Source organism: Spea bombifrons, chromosome 13, assembly GCF_027358695.1.
Source record: "Spea bombifrons isolate aSpeBom1 chromosome 13, aSpeBom1.2.pri, whole genome shotgun sequence".
NCBI lineage: Eukaryota > Metazoa > Chordata > Amphibia > Anura > Pelobatidae > Spea > Spea bombifrons.
The window spans coordinates 21266962-21288076 of NC_071099.1; the positions used below are offsets into that span (position 1 = coordinate 21266962).

General features: G+C 45.5%; 1 protein-coding gene across 1 annotated transcript; it reads left to right on the forward strand.

The window, feature by feature from the left end:
* Positions 1–560: 560 nt before the first annotated feature.
* On the forward strand, positions 561–21115 carry ABCC3 (ATP binding cassette subfamily C member 3). Its single transcript, XM_053453507.1, has 31 exons — positions 561–920; positions 5735–5911; positions 6218–6343; positions 6998–7135; positions 7360–7485; positions 7643–7704; positions 8036–8164; positions 9022–9240; positions 9420–9597; positions 10039–10200; positions 10339–10431; positions 10549–10752; positions 11155–11301; positions 11512–11599; positions 11891–11957; positions 12600–12726; positions 12802–12978; positions 13299–13466; positions 14353–14536; positions 14643–14745; positions 15008–15158; positions 15326–15533; positions 15783–16093; positions 16533–16732; positions 17424–17550; positions 17928–18029; positions 18399–18545; positions 19252–19410; positions 19642–19808; positions 20299–20493; positions 20785–21115. The coding sequence occupies exons 1-31, from the start codon at positions 867–869 to the stop codon at positions 20891–20893; spliced, it is 4605 nt and encodes a 1534-aa protein (XP_053309482.1). The 5' UTR covers positions 561–866; the 3' UTR covers positions 20894–21115.

Genomic DNA, 21115 nt, shown 5'->3' on the forward strand with positions numbered 1-21115 from the left:
ATTTATACAAAATGTATCAATTTATACAAAATATACGAAAGCCGCTCTGGAGTCAGGGGGGGGGTAGATTGTAACTCGTGCAGCCGTCGCGATGGAAAATAAAGATAAAAGGAAATTCCCCGATGACACAATCAGAAACATCGAAGCAATGTCGCATCGGCGTCCGGCGCGTTTCGCCGTCCCCACCATTCCCGCGGCCGGAGGGGCTTGGAATTTAGCGCAGGAGTGGAAAACGCGAAAATTCTCTTATTGAACCCGATAAACTCTCGTGACTTTTTCTCTTTAATTTCCGGGTGATGGGGGGGGGGGTTGCAGAGACCCCCCTCATCCCGCGAGCCTCTTGATAGGCTGCAGGACTGTTTGGAATAATGATGTCATCAGTAAGACCATACGCTGCACCCCACGAGTCACAGAAGCACCTGCCGAGGCGACGGAGGTTTATTTTTTTTTGTTTACGACCCCCGTCAGAGGCTGAAAACCCCGGCGATTTCCGCAGAGGAAGCGATCCGGTCGCAGGGCGCTTCCTCTTCTTCGCTTCTGCAGATGGGACTGCGGTCACGGGATGCCGGATCCGTGATATCATAACAGGAGGAGCCCGGCTCATTTCTCGCTTTGGGGGGGGAGGTTTTCATACAAACCAGGAAATGCTAAAACACACGAGAGCCTCCACCCGTTAAAAGAAAGCAGTCGGGAGGAGACCAAGGGGAGCGCAAACGGTCATGACCAAGAAAAAAACACACCCACGGCACAAGCCCGTGTAACACGCTGCGAGAAGCCTTTCATTAGTGCCGAGTGTCTGAGGCAGCGAGACTGGCCGCTGGCGGGGAGGGGGAGCGGAGGATTTAAAAGATATTGCCCCAGGAGCTATGAGCAGCATGGAGGCATTTTGCGGATCTGGGAGGCTGGGCTCCAAATTCTGGGTAAGTGACTCGCGAGTCTAGCGTGAGCCGTAGGAGCTGACGCTCGCCGACGAGAAAATTTCATTTAAATCCTTTTTTTTATTATTATTATTATTATTTCTAATATTTCGTTGAGATGTTTCGGGAAGGGAAAGCGAAGAGGGGGCTGAAAAACCACGTATCGCCCATTTGGGGGTAAATAAGAGCAAAACTGCATTGTAAGGCGACATTTACCCCACTGACATTTAAAGGGTTAACTGGCACCAGTAACGCAGAGTAATTTGTCACTTTATGGAACGCCTTTGCCCCAGATTATTATAACCCGCCGCCCGTGATAGGGGCAATCGGCAAAGGAAATACAGAATGTCACTGCGATTACAATGAATCTGGGCCAAAGAGCTTACAGTCAAGCGAGGCGAACATCTTTAAAAAAACGCTGCTCGGCAAAAATGCGCTTTTTTTGCTTTTACAGCAAATTGTGATTGGCGCTGATACGGCGAATATATAAATTAATGGCGTAAATCGAGATATCGCAATAATTGTGGAAGTCAGGGGGAAGTCAGGGGTTAATGAAACGCAGCCTCCCGAAAACGAAGCATTCCCTTCCAAATGTTACATTTGTGGCTTTTTCCTCCTCCTCTGCCCAGAGGCTAAATATAAATATTATTTTCTGCCAGAAAAACATGACTTTGCTGTTTCTGTAACTTTTCTCCGCTCCTCGCAGACGAGGGTTTTTTTTTGTTTTGTTTTTTTACATCATTTTTTTTATCATTATATTTTTTTTAATATTCAGTCATTTTGTTTAAAGAGCAGACAGTAAATTAGGACGTGTTTTGCGTAAATGAAGCGTCAGAATCCGGCACTCAAAGGGTGCATTTTGTTCTCCCCCCCCCCGCCTCACTTTTCCAGGTAATCACTTATTTTGTGATGTTTGACGAGGAGCCGTACTTGGATTCCCCCCCCCAAAAAAAAAGCATTAAAAAAAATATATATATTTATAATCGTTAATTGGCATTACAAATATTAAAGAGCAAATCGGGTTTTTAGTTGTCATTTTCCTCTTATATTATCGAAAATCTCATTCATAATAATATCTATTTATTAAAGTGTTAAATAGAATAAATCTCCATAAATTTGCAGGTCGGTTTGTTTTGTGATTTTAGAGACTGGGCAGAGAACGCGCTGAGAAGCTCGGTGGGATTGGGTCTTAATTGTCTGCGGTCATTCATAGATAGGGTGGTGGTCACGTGGAACAGCCTCCCAGCAGAGGTGGTAGAGGGTAATACAGTGAGGGTATTAAACATGCATGGGATAGACATACGGCTCCTGAATCTAAGACGAGACCAACGACTGATTAAGGTTTGAGTCTTTACAGCAGGAGAGACGGGAGACAAGACGGGGGCCGGATGGGGCCGATCTGCCGGCAGGTTCTGGGTTTTTAAAGAACAAACTCACTAATAAAGTCTCCGTATAACTGATGTGGAGATAAGAGAGGAACCTTCTCAGGCGTCTTAACACAAAAGGCTCCTGTTTGAAAGAACAATTATTACCGCATTCACACACGCTACACACACACGCTACACACACACACGCTACACTGTATCTACACACACGCTACACTGTACCTACACACACGCTACACTGTACCTACACACACACTACACTGTACCTACACACACGCTACACTGTACCAACGCACACACACACGCTACACTGTACCTACACACACGCTACACTGTACCAACGCACACACACACGCTACACTGTACCCCCCCACACACACACACGCTACACTGTACCTACACACACGCTACACTGTACCAACGCACACACGCTACACTGTACCCCCCCACACACACACACGCTACACTGTACCTACACACACGCTACACTGTACCTACACACACGCTACACTGTACCTAAACACACGCTACACTGTACCAACGCACACACACGCTACACTGTACCTACACACACGCTACACTGTACCAATGCACACACGCTACACTGTACCCCCCCCACACACACACGCTACACTGTACCAACGCACACACGCTACACTGTACCCCCCCACACACACACACGCTACACTGTACCTACACACACGCTACACTGTACCTAAACACACGCTACACTGTACCAACGCACACACACGCTACACTGTACCTACACACACGCTACACTGTACCAATGCACACACGCTACACTGTACCCCCCCCACACACACACGCTACACTGTACCCACACACACACACAAGACACACACACGCTACACTGCACCAACGCACGCACACACACACACACATATATATGTGAACACACACTGTATACCAAGTTCAGTTTCTTTAATGACGTCCCCTGAAAAGAGACCAACTTGGGGAATCCTGGGGGCCGACCAATGAGAAGAGAATCTCCCCTAAAATGAGATTTCTAAGATAATCGGGTGAGAGAGCGCGGAGCTCGAGGTCTCGTCTGCAGCGGTCACGGAGGTGCGGCTGGGCTCCGGCAGGGAAAGGGTGCGATTGCGTGTTCTGTGTAAACACGGCTCGGATTCCTTTCCCCTCCAGTAGTAGAGCCTGCGATGAACTCTCGCTGATGTCACATTAAACGTCACGTTACACCCCGGCTTCTTCACGCGCATTCTACCGCGGCTACCGCTTAAAGGGACCGTACATTCCCATCCCATGCATGTTTCAATTCCCTCTACCACCTCTGCTGGAAGGCTGTCCCACTTATCTACCACCCACTCGGGTCTCTGACTTCCCTCCTGTCCCCCTCTCTGTCTCTCTCTTCCCTCCTGTCCCCCTCTCTGTCTCTCTCGCTTCCCTCCTGCCCCCCTCTCTGTCTCTCTCGTCCCTTCTGCCCCCCTCTCTGTCTCTCTCTTCCCTCCTGTCTCCCTCTCTGTCTCTCTCTTCCCTCCTGCCCCCTCTCTGTCTCTCTCGTCCCTCCTGTCCCCGCTCTGTCTCTCTCGTCCCTCCTGCCCCCTCTCTGTCTCTCTCGTGCCTCCTGCCCCCCTCTCTGTCTCTCTCTTCCCTCCTGCCCCCCTCTCTGTCTCTCTCTTCCCTCCTCTCCCCCTCTCTGTCTCTCTCTTCCCTCCTGTCCCCCTCTCTGTCTCTCTCTTCCCTCCTGTCCCCCTCTCTGTCTCTCTCTTCCCTCCTGTCCCCCTCTCTGTCTCTCTCGGCCCTCCTGTCCCCCTCTCTGTCTCTCTCGTCCCTCCTGCCCCCCTCTCTGTCTCTAAAAAATAAATACATTTTTTTGCAATGTAGCGAATGACAATAATGGGATTTAAAAAAATGAGTTTTTCTAAAAATAAATAAAATAGAGAGATTTTTCTGCAGCACGGCGCTGAAGGCAGAGCACAGAGGGTAACGAGGGATCTTTTATCGCCCGCCGAGCCCCCGCGCGATGACTTTATTACAGAACGCAGACAGAAATGTCATCCTCGGTGTAATTAACCCCGCCCCCCCCCTCGGGGGCCGCGCCGGACGGGCAGATGTTACTCCAAGCTATTGTCTCGGTAACTGGGGATAAACACCGAACAAGCTGTTCCCCTCCCCCGCTATTATGGCTAAACAAAGCCTGGGATTAGCCGGCGGTTGCGGCTGAGGCGGTCACTACGCGGTTAAATTAACCCTCCGCGCTCCACAGGGCGGCTTCGCCCGCCAAACGTAAACACAGAGGGTGAGGTCAGAGCCCCGCGGGGCGGCGGAGCCGCGTGTTCCCTCACAGCGTCCACGTGTTCCGCGGACTGTAATTAAATCGCACCCAGCGCGCCTCGGCGTGTTTGATAAACGCAGAGCTCGGGGCCCCATGTGGTCGGTGCCCTCTTTTTTACGGAGATAAAATATCTCCATGGCGACCGCGGATATATCGACAGGCAGTACTGATCCATCCAATGGATTTCGTCGCTCCCCACGCGGGTGACTCTCCTCGAGGCGTCGCGGTTCTGCTTGTTTAGACAGGGGTCTCCTAAATCAATCACTCATTAGGGTGGTGGATACATGGAAGAGCCTCCCAGCAGCAATGGTAGAGGGTAATACAGCGAGGGGATGTATGGGATAGACATACGGCTCTATTCTGGAAATGGGTTTTCCCCAATCATGGAGCGTGACGGGGCAGATCACAACTAGGAGTGGGGCGATAAGAAAATATTACTTTACCGAAGGGGTAGTGGATGCATGGAATACCATTCCAGCGGAGGTGGTAGAGGTTAGTATTTGTGAAGGAGTTGAAGCATGCATGGGATATACGATAACGGCGAGAAAAGCTTCCAGAATCCGGGCGGCCGACGCGTTCTTCTCTGCCGACGCGTTCTACAAGCATCCCAACCACCGGGAAACATAAAGAAGCCCCGAGGACGCTCTAACGCTGGGGGGACGCCGGGGGGCACTGGGGGGACACCGGGGGGGCGCGGGGACCCCGTCTCAGGCTGCGATAGAAGACTCCCTGCGAATGATTAACGAATCCCTAACGGCTGCGGGACTTTCTCCCCGATCACTGGACAGATGGCACCGAAACGACACACAATTGTAAAAGAAACCGACGCGCGGTAACTCATTAACCCCTCGTCTCACGCGCGCCCATATTCTACCCCGCATCGGGTCGCGTTAACCCCGTCGACCCACATAGAACGCGTGTAATAAATGCATATAATGCTTACACAGAACGCAGAATCGTGATACAAAGTGATAAAAGTGAAGCAGTTACCAGGACCATTCCATTGGTTGCTATGGTAACTGCATCACTTTGCACCAGAACCATGCCAACATATCCCGACCATACCTCGCTGCTAAGAATAAACATGTTTTACATTAACCCTTTGCTCTGATTCGCAGGACGCCAACCTGACTCTGTACACAAATAACCCCGACCTGACGCCCTGCTTCCAGAACACCGTGGTGGCCTGGATCCCTTGTGTCTACCTCTGGACGGTGCTGCCCTTTTATATCATTTATTTAAAATATAACCGGAGGGGATACATCGTGCTGTCTATGCTAAACAAGGTCAAAACGGTAAGAGTTAAACCGCCGCTTCCCCGAAATCCCACACGTTACGGACTCTGAACGAAATAAACCTTATTAATGGAGGAGCTCCCTGTTCCCAGGATCTGCATGGTTATTCCTCCCCATTATCTCTCTCTACATTGCTGAATGTGGGTGAATTGGAGGGATGGTTTAGCGAGCAGCCATCGCAGTTTAATGTTGATAAATGTAATATAACGCACTTGGGACACCTGAATCCAGACAGAATTTAGTACTGCTGGGTTCCGAGCTGCCGGATGTTAATCTAGAACGTAACACTTGTGTTTTGTTCCGCAGCTGCTCGGGTTCGTACTGTGGATCACATGCTGGTCGGACATGTTTTTCTCCTTCCATGAGCTTGCCCAGAATGATAGTCCGCCTCCGGTATACTTTGTAACACCGCTGATACTTGGTATCACTATGGTAAGTCCCAACGGTCTGTTCCTAGAACCTGAGAAGTTACAGAAAACCTCGGGGGGGGGGGGGGGGGTAAATGCCCTCATTACACCCCACCTGCTCCATACCTTGTCCGGTTTACCCGTTATCCACCCCCCTCCCACCTGCTCCATACCGTGTCCGGTTTACCCGTTATCCACCCCCCTCCCACCTGCTCCATACTGTGTCCGGTTTACCCGTTATCCACCCCCCTCCCACCTGCTCCATACCGTGTCTGGTTTACCCGTTATCCACCCCCCTCCCACCTGCTCCATACCGTGTCCGGTTTACCCGTTATCCACCCCCCTCCCACCTGGTCCATACCGTGTCCGGTTTACCCGTTATCCACCCCCCTCCCACCTGGTCCATACTGTGTCCGGTTTACCCGTTATCCACCCCCCTCCCACCTGCTCCATACCGTGTCTGGGTTACCCGTTATCCACCCCCCTCCCACCTGCTCCATACCGTGTCTGGGTTACCCGTTATCCACCCCCTCCCACCTGGTCCATACCGTGTCCGGTTTACCTGCTATCCACCCCCCTCCTACCTGCTCCATACCGTGTCCGGTTTACCTGCTATCCACCCCCCTCCTACCTGCTCCATACCGTGTTTTTCTTATATCCTGTATTTTTTCCCTTCCAGATTTTAGCAACCCTCCTAATTCAGTACGAAAGGCTAAGAGGAGTCCAGTCGTCGGGGGTCCTCATCATCTTCTGGTTCCTGTCCACGCTGTGCGCCATAATCCCCTTCCGCTCCAGGATAATGGTTACCGTAAGAGAGGTAAAAAAATAAAGAAAAGGGTCGCATCTCGGTTTACGATGAGATGTTAGACCTTCTGGAGATGTCCTGGTGACGTTTCTGCTCCAAATGACCCAAAATTAAGGAGAAGTTGGTAAATCTGTTTTAGCTGTGGGGTTGGATAAGGCAGGAGAATGTCTGTAAATAGATGTCAGAGCCGTCCACGATATTCCTCGGCCCCTCTCTAAACACCCGTTTCTTCCCAGGGCTACATCAAGGATAAGTTCAGGTTCACCACGTTCTATATTTACTTCTCACTGGTCGTCGTGGAATTCCTTCTCTCGTGTTTTAAAGACGCTCGGCCGTTCTTCTCCCCGGTCAGCGCTGAGTCGGTAAGTCTAGAATTCAAGAAGAGGTTCCAGCCCTCAAAATATCCATTTTAACAAAAAAAAATGGAAATGTTAACAAAAGCTAAGATGAAGTTTATGAAATCGGCTTTCACCGTTTTGACTAAAGGCGGCTGGTTTTATTTTTTGGTTTTACCTGCAGAATCCGTGCCCGGAAATGGAAGCTGGTTTTCTATCGAGATTGACGTTTTGGTGGTTTACCAAGTAAGCGAGCGAATGAGTATAATATCATGAATTAGTCAATAGCTGCCTGGGACTTATGCAGAATCCTTTAGAGATGTAAGTCATTGATAATGGGGTCTTCTGAGCAGAAAGGCGGTGGTCCCACAGCCTTAAAGTTAAAGGGTTAGCAGATTATGGAGTTTTCTGAAAGCGACGGAATGAAGGGGCTTCCTGAGCCACCAAGGGGGCGATGACCAGTGAGTGAGTTCTGGTTGTCCACCAATTCGCTTTATGAGTTTGAGGCTCACAAGAACTTACCCAACCTGTAAGAGACCTTTCTCTTTTCACACTTTTTGGGGGATTTTCCTTCTAGGATGGCGTCACTGGGCTACAAACGACCTCTTGAAGATAAAGATCTTTGGGCGCTTAAAGAACAAGACACGTCCAAAGTAGTTGTGTCCAAACTCATTAAAGAATGGGAGAAAGAGAAGAACAGGATCAGGTATCTTTTGGGATGGATCCCCATGTTACTGAGTTTTGTTACATTGTATCCTCGATCCCGATTTATAAAGCTGTGTATGGAGCCTTTTAGACAGACATGGCCTAATCCATCTATTGTCTCCGAAGGTCCGACGTCCGATGGGGGTAAATGTACAGCATTCTATCATCTTAATTACTGAGTATGGAAAGCCACGGGAATTCTGACAACTTTCTATTGACTTTCTGGTTCCATGAACAACAGCTTTCATTCCATGACGATCACTACTTTAATAATTACCGGTAGAGATAAGATAACTATGTTTATTGCCCAACGGCGTATTGTACTCATTCCTTTACATCTGTTCTTACATTGGGGTCAATAACGATGGAAATACGTGATTTGCATTTTATTAAATGTCTTTTAACTGAAAAGGAGAAGTAGATGTTACAGAGTACTGTTTTCCGTTTAAGAGGACTAAGTAACCTTGTTCTCGTGCGAGAAATAAATGGCACCCATTAAACAGTCGTTGCTAGATGGCAATTATTGAGTTAAAAAAGGTGGGGGGGCACAAATGAATAGCATGTATGTGTGTGTGAATATGAGATGTAAAGGAATGAGTTACATTCAGCTACAAGGTGAGAGCAGATAATGACCAAAGTCCACCAAGTCCATGAATTCTGGCCTTTTTATTAATCCTGAAGAAGATGCAGCAAAAGCACCCTGATGCCATTGGGCTCATTCTTCAAACCGTGGGACCAATGACCCCCTGACCATTGACCGTGGGACCAATGACCCCTCCTGATCATTGGCCAGTTGGGATGATAAAGTCTCCATCGAAGGGGGTTTTTGTGATAAGTGTTATTTATCTTGTATTTCAGGAACATGCCTGTGAAATACAGCAAGAATCAGGAAGCCACCGTTAACCACGCGGACGAAAAAGCGAATGAATCAGATGTCCTGATTGTCAACAACACGAAGCAGAAAGAGCCGTCCTTCATAAAAGTGCTGCTTATAGCATTCGGGCCGTTCTTTCTAATCGGTTCTCTGTTCAAACTTTTCCAGGATCTGCTTTCTTTTGTGAACCCACAATTATTGAGGTAAATTATGTTCTAGGCTTCCCTACAGACTAAGAACACCAATACCCGCCAGAGAATGCTCAATGGCTACCTATCAGCTCATAAATAAACGGTGGGAAACACTAATCATTTTAGAAAGTGGAAGATGTTAAAAAATGGTTGCTGTATCAATGAATTATTTCCCTTTCCTATTTTTTTAGCGTCCTCATCACGTTCATAAAGGACAAAAACGCGCCGGTGTGGTGGGGATTCTGTATCGCTGCTCTGATGTTCCTCTCGTCTCTGACCCAAACGCTAATTCTCCACCAGCATTTCCAGTACTGCTTTGTGACGGGCATGAGGCTGAGAAGCGCTATAACCGGCATCATCTACAGAAAGGTAGCCCTGCGGGAATTCCTGGTCTAGAACATTAATCGGGAATAAATCCAACCGGCAGAAACCATTTGCAAACAGTGGCTGAGAAACAATGTATCATTGGATTCTGTCGGATTAAATCCAATGGTAGACATGCAAAGAGATCTAGGAAGTAGTTACTCAGGGTAAGGTCCAGTACGAGGTGGCACGGTGGTGGCTTCTCCTAGACATCAGCCTCTAGTTGTTGAAGGTTTGTAGGACCCAGTCTGTATTGATACATTATTTTTTAGTCTTTTATTGCCCTTAATTACAGAGAATAAATGTTCAATGGGCCCAAAGCATGAATGCCATACGTAGCATTTGATGCGTTACGTGCGGGACCTGTACGTTGCTGGAGTGGATGACTTCACGAGTCTCGGCACATATCACAGTTTAGCTTATTTTTTGCTCTTTCTCATTTTTTAGTCCTTGGTCATCACGAACGCAGCAAAAAGATCCTCTACCGTTGGGGAAATAGTGAACCTGATGTCTGTGGACGCCCAGCGCTTCCAGGATCTGACCACCTTCCTAAATATGTTGTGGTCGGCGCCGCTGCAGATATGCCTGGCTCTGTACTTCCTATGGCAGGTAACAGCTCGGGGAACCTTTGATCCCTAAGAATTGTCTCCGTATAGAGAGATTCGACCTCTCGGATGGTGGGTTTGGAGGCTCTACTTTTGTAGATTATGGCAAACGCATCACATGTTGTTTAATTGTTTTCCGCAGGCTCTGGGTCCCTCCGTTCTTGCTGGGGTCGCGGTAATGGTCCTGCTCATTCCCATCAATGCCTTTATAGCCATGAAGACGCGGGCATTTCAAGTAAGAGGGGGCAGTAACATAGTAACAAAGGCTGGAAGTAGATCTTCCGCAGCCATATTGGGGTCTGTAAGCCCCCCGCTTTCCTGGGGTTCACCTACTTTTTGTCGATATTTGTAGGTCGAGCAAATGCAATATAAGGACTCCAGAATCAAACTGATGAACGAGATCCTAAATGGCATTAAGGTGCTGAAGCTGTATGCCTGGGAACCTTCGTTTGAGCAAAAAGTTCTGGAAATTAGAAGCAAAGAACTGAACGTTTTAAAGAAGTCGGCGTATCTCAACGCGTTGTCCACCTTCGCATGGACCAGCGCACCGTTCTTGGTAAGTTCTTCACGCGTTTAGTCTTTAAATGAAAATAAATGAAAAAAAAATTATGAAATAAAATATTTGTTCCACTAAATCCTTCTTGAAAGGTACTGGCAAAGGTCGGTGGATTCTACACCTTAACCGCTCTTACTGCCAAGAATAATTTCATATTAACCTAAATATCAACTGTTAGTAACAGAAATAACCAACACTGTTGGGTTTTTATCTTTTCTAAATATTTAATTTTGTGAAAAAAACATGATGCGTTAAAATATAACTGATACATTGTAACACCAACCAGAAAAGATGAAACATGATGTCTCCCAACGAACACCTTTCCGTTCTTGTTTTCAATCTATATGTTATCCGTTCCTGTGAAATATTTCTAACGTATTTTATTCATTTAAACCATTTTAGGTGGCGTTGACGACGTTTGCTGTTTACGTGACAGTTGATGAAAACAATATCCTTGATGCCGAGAAAGCCTTCGTGTCGCTGTCTCTGTTTAATATTCTAAGGTTCCCGTTGAACATGCTACCCCAAGTCATCAGCAATCTCGCGCAGGTAAGGAAATAGGAATTTTTATATAATTACTAATATTTTTTTCTTAAATAACCTAAAACTTTTAAATCTGAATGGATCAAGCTTTAAAATGCATAAAGTATTTTTGTATTTTTTGTATTTTTGACCATATTTACCTTTAATTTTAAATGGTAATGTCTGGTTTATTTATGCATTTAAATGGTTTTTTTATATATTTTTAATTGTTTTTAGGCAAGCGTGTCTGTAAAAAGAATCCAGAACTTTCTCGCTAACGATGAACTGGACCGGAATTCAGTCAATAAAGAAAAAACAATACCTGGTACTTTAACAAAAATCCTTAAAACTACAGACGCGTTTCACGGCTTTGACTGATGACGCTAATTAATGAATGAATTGATGAATGAAACGAGATTGAATGAACTAAATTCAATTCGTTAAACTTAATGCATTAAATAATTGAATAATTTAGTATTGAGGCCGGCGGAGCTTCGCACTTCTCCGCTATTAATTATTTTTGGTAATATTAGATTTTCTTGACAATTAATAATGAATCCTCTGATAATTACGTATAGAAGAATAACTTATTTTCTAATCAAAATGCCTTTGACAGGAAACGCTATCACGATACGGAACGGCACGTTTAGCTGGGCCAAAAATAACGAAGCCATCCTGCACGAGTAAGATACCGCCTATACCCCTCGATGTGTGTGCGTCTTATTACCCCCTGTTATTACCCCCGCTCTCTTTTTTCTTGTGTATTTCTGGTTCTCTGGGTTAATTTGCCCTCGGGTTGGTAGGACTGACATTCTGGTCCATATTCCCAATAGCCCCATTCTCTCTTTTCCTTCCTACGTCCCATCTCATTACCCCCTCCCATTACACCGTTTATTTGCCCCAAGTATCCAAGTATTGTGATGGACAGGCATTTCCATATCTTCAGTCTTCAGTTCATCACAAACGAGATGCTCTTCACCCCCCTACCAATTCACAGGAGCTTTATAAAAACCACATATACCAATAATCAGGTTCCCTGCGAGATACTACGTTCCCAGGGTACTAATGCGGGCGTTTAGCGAGCATGGCGGGATGGGTCTATAGAATCCCGGCCTGTCACGGGGAATGAATGCTAGGTGTAGAGTCCATATGGAAGGTTCTTTTTTAGAATGTTCACCAGACATAAAATAAAGTGTGAAACATAGACTGCAGCACCCCGTGACCCCATCCACGGCTCCTGAGACAGGCCTATCGGTTAGGAAATAGTCTGGATTCAGATATCTGGGTTAGGAATCTACTCTAAAACCTCTTTGTTTAATCCTTAGTATCAATTTGATCGTCCCGACTGGATCTCTGGTTGCCATCGTTGGCCACGTCGGATGCGGGAAGTCCTCTCTGGTGTCGGCTCTACTTGGAGAGATGGAAAAAATGGAAGGAGATGTCTCCGTGCGGGTTGGTGCGATTCTCCTTTTCTGCAGGAATACGGAATGATTTTCCTGTGACTTTCTAACTTTTATTTGTTTTTAGGGTTCCGTAGCCTACGTGTCCCAGCAAGCTTGGATACAGAATTCTACGTTAAAGGACAATATTCTGTTTGGCCGACCAGCAAATGAGAAGAACTATAAGAAGGTTTTGGAAGCGTGCGCGCTGGTGACCGATTTGGAGGTCCTTCCTGGAGGAGACCAAACTGAGATTGGTGAAAAGGTAGTAGATACTCGGATTTAAGGCAATAGCACATGACGGCCCCGTGTAGATCTTCTGCCGTCCGTAACTCCATGACGTTTGTGGTCAATGGGCTGCCATTAGGACATCGCCATCCATACTCGTTCCAGTTGTTGACTATTATTCCAATGTCGATTATCTTGGAAGACGAGTAAAACAAACGGGTGGGAATTAAACACTGAATTGCAGCACCAGGCAGGAGGACCCCAATGTCCCTACATATGAGCGGCGTAAGAGCCTAATAAAATATTTGGCGCACCCGGTCCGCTCAGTTTGTAGACTTTGCTCTGTTTGTACTTCAGGGAATCAACCTGTCTGGAGGGCAGAAGCAGCGAGTGAGCCTCGCCCGAGCTGTCTTCAGCAACTCCGACGTCTACCTCCTTGACGACCCGCTCTCGGCTGTGGACGCTCATGTGGCCAAACACATTTTTGACAACGTGATTGGACCTGACGGTTTGCTTAGAGGAAAAGTGAGTCACTAAGTGAAGTTTGAAGAAATATTTACCGCCGAAACCACATTCTGGCTCTGTTACCTTCCAATAGTTAGCGTGAGTGATAGGTTTATATGGAACACATGTAATAAGTAAACACAGTTACACAAACAGAACCCCCCCCCCCCCGGGAGCTCTCAGATAAACAGAATGAACTTACAGGCCGAACGAGGACACAAAACTCATTGAATTTGTTTAAGGATTTCACGTAGATCGACGTTAATGGCGGAAAATCAGTAAATGCGGCCGGGGAGGACAACCAGCTCATCGGGTTTTTCTTTATTCGCAAATAGTATTTCTGGTGCAAACTCCTCAGTATGAAGCAATTAGACGGAATGTTCCATGTTTCCATGGTGATTGCTCCACACTGAGAACTTTGACCCACAATTAGGATTTAGAAAACCGGCCTAAAATATTTTAATGACCAATAAAAAGTGTGTATTTTTTCCCTGCTGCTTTCGCTTATTAGCAGAGATAACGACAATCTTTAAATACCACGGTCAGAGTAAACGCTGAAAAGCAACAGGAAGCGGCCATTTTTCGTTTTAGTCACAACGTCATGGGGGCGATCCGGTGAATTTGTGGTGCGAGGAGGTGTAGATCCCTCTTTTCACAACGCCTTAAAAAATAATGTACAATATAATGAAGTGTTACCATGGTTACTAAAATACAAACCATAGTTTAGCTTAGCCATTGTGAAATTAGGCTCCGTGGCTCTGACACCAATTATCCAAATGAAGAGGGGGGCTGTCATTTTGCGTATGAATGTTGGATGAACTTCCTTGCGTTCTAGTGGCCGCCATCTTACGTATGACCCAACGACCATACATGACCATGTATGACGCGTTACATGTTGACTTTGCAGACCAGGGTCCTGGTGACGCACGGTATCAGCTTCCTGCCACAAGTCGATCACATCGTGGTCATCGTGGACGGCAAGGTCTCCGAAACGGGTTCCTATCAGGAGCTGATGAAGCAGAACGGCGCTTTCGCTGAATTTCTTCGGAATTACGCTTTCGAGGATAACGTGGAGGAAGATGACATCACAAGTAATTGGCGGCCTCCGTGGAGTGGTGGGAACTCCCGTGGGATACGTCTATGTGTTTATAATAATAATATATGCGGACGTTGATTATTTACCTTCTCTTTCGGTAGTAGATGAAGAGGAGGTGTTATTGGCAGAAGAAACTCTCAGCAACCACACAGACCTGGTAGATAACGAACCGGTTGCTAACGAAGCCCGCAAGAAGTTCCTCAGGTAAGGATTAGTAGAGTCTACGGGTATAAAATCGATGTGGTTGTGGTTCTTCAAATGTGAGCTACACAGGGTTAGGGTTCCAGAGCAATGTTTATATTAGACCAGAAATTGAATGTTCGATGATGTCATCCTCATTCGATGATGTAATCCTAAAACACACATTTTTGGACCATTGCTCCATGCGTTCATTTAAGGTTATGACCTGTATTCATCCAGAATTTGAATCATTCTAGAAAAAAAGATAACGTTTTCCTTTTTTTAGGCAAATCAGCGTCTTGTCTTCGGAAGGCGAGTCTTTCCACACAACATCAATGAGGAGGAGAATTTGCGAGAGAAAGATGTCGGAGACCATGTCTGCCAAAAAACCTCCCGTGGAAAAACTAATCCAGGCGGAAACAACAGAAACGGGGACGGTAGGTTTACCGAGTACCATGGAAACCAAACCAACTACCCTGCCTGCGGCAAATTGTGTTACCCCCATCCGTTCCTCACGGTTACGTTGAAGTCCAAGTTTAGATTTGTTTGTCACACAATAAAAACATATTTTTGGTACCAAGATAAATCATTTTCTGTATTTTAGGTAAAAATGACGGTATTTTGGCAATACATCAAAGCAGTGGGCCTAGTGGTTTCGTTTTTCATATGTTTCCTATACGCCTGCCAAAACGCGGCAGCCATCGGGGCCAATGTGTGGCTTAGTGCTTGGACCAACGAGCCGGTTATCAATGGAACCCAACAGAACACGCAGATGCGCGTTGGAGTGTACGCGGCGTTGGGATTACTTCAGGGTAAGGTGTCTGGAGATTTATTTTCCATGATCGATCTCTCAACACTCTTTCTACCCTTCTGAGTCTCCTTCCAGTAAAGTCCTTTGGGTAGCCAGCTCTTTAATGGTCCCCACTTGGCAGGTATTTCTCATATCCTTCTGTTTATACCCCAGTGCTTTCCAGGCACTTACTGGCATTGCCCACTACGTCATTTATTTATTTATTTTCACTTATCACCTAACCAAATGCAGTTGTTCTTCTTTCCGTCAGGTCTTCTGGTGATGACATCATCCTTCACGCTCGCGATCGCCGGTATCGGAGCTGCCCGAAAGCTGCACGCAGGCCTGCTGGTCAACAAACTCCACACGCCGCAGTCTTTCTATGACACAACGCCGATCGGTCGCATTATCAACCGGTTTTCCAAAGATATTTACGTGATCGACGAGGTGATCCCGCCAACCTTCTTAATGTTCCTGGCCACCTTTTTTACATCACTGTCGACGACTATTGTGATCGTGTCCAGTACTCCGCTCTTTGCCGTGGTCATTATTCCACTCGCCTTCATCTATTTCTTTGTGCAGGTAAGTCGGTTCGTATCTGAAGACAAAGTCTGGTGGATCTTCCATAGGACTTCGACCAACATCTTCTTCCTCACTGGTATAATTTAACTAGGCTGTGTGATCTCTCCACCGGGCACATTGTGGGTATTGTGATAGTTGTATCCGACCCAAAGAATGTCAAAGAGAGTGAAGCTGTTGTGTTTGTAGCTCCATCCAGTCGCCCAGCTTCTGTATTCACTTCTTCTTCTGTGGACCTTCTTGTTGATATCAGCAAAGTCTACAAAGTCAGGCATTACTGATTTCTGTAGACTTTCTTGACCCTAAAACCATCAAAGAGCCGCGGTTGCCACATTGTGGTGAGCCTCGTGGGTCTGTTATGTTAACTGGTTGAGGAACAGTCTCTGAAGTGCTTCATGGTTTACCGGCCAGTAAATGCCCTCAAATCGTCTACTTGTTCCAGAGATTTTACGTCGCCACCTCACGGCAACTGAAACGCCTGGAGTCGGTCAGCCGATCGCCGATTTATTCCCATTTTTCCGAAACGGTTACGGGCGCGAGTGTTATCCGAGCGTACGGCAGGCAAAGCAGCTTCATCTCATTGAGTGACGGCAAAGTGGATGAAAATCAGAAAAGCTATTACCCTGGGATTGTATCAAACAGGTATGGATTTATGTCACTGAGCCATTGAGGTTGAGTTCTCGTTGATACAGACGTTTTATTGATGAAGAGCCTTTGGGGTGACGTCACGCGGGGCTTGTTCACTAAGCAGGGAGCCGTGGTGGTCCCATAATGTAGGAAGTTTGCTGGTAATTTGGGATTGCACCCCTACGTCGGACACATCAGCGTCTCCTGATTCATTCTTTCTCGCCATTTGCTTCTGATCTCCTCGTTCCCTTTTTCCCCCATTTATGATTTTTTTTGCACAGTAACTTTTTAGGGTTATTTTGCTGACTTCCCCCTCTTGTCTTTCTTAGTTTCTGCTATATTTCTTGCTCTCTGGATTCCAGAAACATTGCATCTCCTGTCTCTCTACAACTCTCCCCTTATCTGTTGGACACATTCTTCCTCTCCCTCGGAGTTTGATTTTTAGACGTTGTTAAAGGTAAATGATGGCCGCGTCTGCTGATTGGTGCAATCCCATTGTGTTAATTACATCAGCTGTGCACTAAATGCCCCAATGTTCTTATTTACCCCAAACAAGATCTATGACTCCGGTCCGGTTTTGCTTCCTTCTTGTGCCTAAAGTTTAAAAGCCAGATGGGGGGGGGGGGAATGGGGGTGACATGGGGGGGGTAGGGGGCAATAAATGTCAGGCGGACAGCGTTAATCTGCTGGCTTCTTCCCGTGACAGGTGGCTGGGAATCCGCGTGGAGTTTGTTGGAAACTGTGTGGTTCTCTTTGCCGCTCTGTTTGCTGTCATCGGCCGGGAATCGCTTAGCCCAGGGGTGGTGGGACTCTCTGTGTCCTATGCATTGCAGGTATTGCCTATGCCTTTTATATATAGCCCCGACCTCTGCTGTATCTCTTTACTTTTACCTTCATGTTCCTTCCCTGACCTTCGCTCTATCTCTTTATATTATACCTTTGTGTTCCTACCCTGACCTCTGCTGTATGTCTTTGTGTTGTCCTTTCTTGTACCTACCCTGACCTCTGTTTTTCTACCTGCCCTGACCTCTGCTGTATCTCTTTGCGTTGTCCTTTCTCGCACCTACCCTGACCTCTGTTGTTTCTCTTTGACTGTGTTCCCCCCTGCCCTGACCTCTGCCTTGTGTTGCCCGCACTGGCCATTGATCTGTGATCTCTGCTACTTTTACAAGCTGCCTCTCCATGACCCCCGAACTGATTTTCTCTACAGGTGACAATGTCCTTAAACTGGATGGTGCGGATGACGTCTGACCTTGAGACCAACATCGTGGCCGTTGAAAGAGTTAAAGAATATTCAGAAACTGAAACAGAGGTTTGTTTTAAACAATAAAAACATTAAAAAAACATTAATTGACAAAAAATCATTAATGTATAAAGAAAACTGTGTGTGAGATACATTAACGTTTCTTAATGATTTTCACTCATGGAGCCCGAATCTGTATAAATTGATTGAGATTCTTTGTTGAAAAAACGTTAATGAACTCTTTTATTCCCCGTTTAATTCCGTAAACGTATTTTACGCTGAAAAGTCACCCAGTTTCCTTTAAAAAAGGTTTATTTTTATTATTATTTTTAGCTTTTTATCTCTTGAAGCCCAAGTAACGGCAGGATATCTCCGCTTACAGTTTCACTCGGCCCCTTTGTTTTGGTTATCGTATGGTTAATGATTTATTTTCCCAAGGCACCCTGGATTATTGAAGATAAGCGACCTCCGAAGGACTGGCCAAGCCAAGGAGAACTGGAACTGATAAATTACTCCGTCCGCTACCGCGCAGGCCTGGCCCTCGTGCTGAAGAACCTGGACCTCAGAGTCAAAGGCGGAGAAAAGGTAAATCGAAATCGCAGGGGGGTCCATTGTATCAAGGTGACGTTGATGTGAAACCCGCCAGTTGGGCAAGGTTGCCGGTTGAGCGAAACACAAGGTCAACATGAGGCTTTTCTTAACATCCTGACGACTTCAAGGACCCAAAGATAAAAAGATCAAAGGATGAAACGCCACGGATGAAACGCATGTTTCTCTTGTACACTAGAACATTATATGACGTTCTCAAGTAAACATGTAAAAGTTTTATGGATGTTTTAAACGAGCCATGTTATTTCCTGCACATCAGCAGCTCAGCAGCACGTTTCTACCATTCATTGCTGCATCAGCTCCACAGGAAGTGCTCCTCAGAGCAAGCGCAAACTTCATTAGGTCCCCCCAATCACCCGGAAACAATTGTTCTCTCAGTGTCTGTGTTTACACATATATTTGTTAGGGGTAGAAAACATATTGTTTTCCCCTATAATTATGGGTGTTTTTGTAGTTTGTCATGTTTTGAGTCTCTCCCCAATATAAACTATTCTCAACTCTGTCCTCTTTCACCTGCATGGATAGCTGCGTTTAAATGGCCAATATTCTTCGTACAAACGGATGGGAAAAATTGAAAAGTAGACATTATGTATTTTGTGTATCTGATAAAATGTAAAATATTCTAAAGATTTTTTTTGTTTAATTCTATCATTGTCACTATTCTGTTCATTTTTTTTTTTAGGTTGGGATTGTCGGAAGGACTGGAGCCGGAAAATCATCGATGACTCTTTGCCTTTTTAGGATTTTGGAAGCCGCCGAAGGAATTATCAAGATAGACGGGGTGAATATTTCGGAAATCGGTCTGCAGGACTTGAGATCCATGCTGACCATAATTCCTCAGGTAAGATTTACAGATTGTTACTGGAAGAAGTTGGTGAGATGGTTGGCCTGTCCGTCAAGCCTGGGTCACGCACCATACAGGAAAAGCATACAGACCTCATCCAGAGTTACTGTCAGTGATCGCTGTCGGTTGCCATCCGTCGACCAATTGGGAATTCTGAATAATCCGGATAGGAGAAGGGAAACAGATTAAAGATACAGAGGAGATCTATTAACCCTCATCTCTCATCAGGACCCAGTGCTCTTTTCTGGAACCTTAAGGATGAATCTCGATCCCTTCGATAAATATTCGGAAGATGAAATCTGGAAAGCCCTCGAGCTCTCAAATTTAAAGAAATTTGTCACCAGCCAACCCAACAAGCTGGAACACGAGTGCGCAGAAGGAGGAGAGAATCTGAGGTACGCTTTATTTAATTGTCACCGGCAAGAACATGAGGTGGATGAGGCCATCGTTGGCCGAGACAGGTGAAGAAGGAAATTTGCCGGATCTAAGATCCTTCTGCATTTTTCCTGGGGGGGGGTGGCAGCAAAAATTGTTGTTCCAAAGAGAAGCGCAATAAAAAAAAAGAGAGAGAAAATAATAAAAAAAATTTAAAAAATATTATATTTCAGAAACAAAACTGTTGTTTTTTAATGTATTTTTCTTTCTTTTTTTATTTAGTTATTTTTTTGCTCAATTAAAGAACAGAAGGAATTTATAGGGTTTTTTATGTATTTTTCTTTTTTTTGCTCAATGAATGAACAGAAGGAATTTATGACATCACAGGCTTTTGTCACCAGTCCAATGTTTATCTAACAGCCAAATTTTGTATGCATTTCTCGATCATGTTTTTAAATTATTATTCATCTTATTCTTTCCTGGAAATTCTCGTTTTGTTTTTTTTTCCAGTGTTGGCCAACGGCAGCTTGTGTGTTTGGCGAGAGCGTTGCTACGCAAAACACGGATACTTATACTAGATGAGGCCACGGCAGCGATCGACCTGGAGACCGACGACCTCATACAGATGACGATAAGAACCCAGTTTGAGGATTGCACGGTGCTGACCATCGCGCACAGACTCAACACAATCATGGACTACACCAGGTAAAGGAACGTCTCCAATCACACCTTGGACGAAAAGGGTCGGATTCGGAATATTCACCCCAAAATAACCTTTAGTATGCAAATCCAAGCTATTTAGGAGAAAAAAAAATTAAATAGAATTTCAAAATTGTGCTAGAAAACCAAAATTGGGCCAAAACATGCAATGTTAATGAGCGAAAATTGTATTAAGTTTTAAACAAAAAAAATTTACGGCAGCATTGTGAGAGTTTTCGCCCATAATTTCCTTAATCTACTTTATTGTGAAATTCATTAAAAATGTTTTATTTCCAGAGTCCTTGTCCTTGACAAAGGGAAAATCGCGGAATTCGACACTCCGGCCAACCTCATCGCCTCAAAAGGAATCTTTTATGGAATGGCAAAAGATGCCGGATTAGCGTAAATCTAAAAAATTTTTTTATTATTGTTGTTTTTTTTTTATGCAGTACAAAATAATGTAAATAATTTTGACAAAACGCGTTTATTTTTTACTCTCCTCGCCTGTAATCTTTTATTTGACGTCTTTTCGTTGCGTTAAAAGGAGAAGCGGTCGTTGCTGTTAAACTTGTTGGTAATGAATGAGTTGGCAGCTCGAGGTCCAATAAATTATATTCCCCTTTGTTAA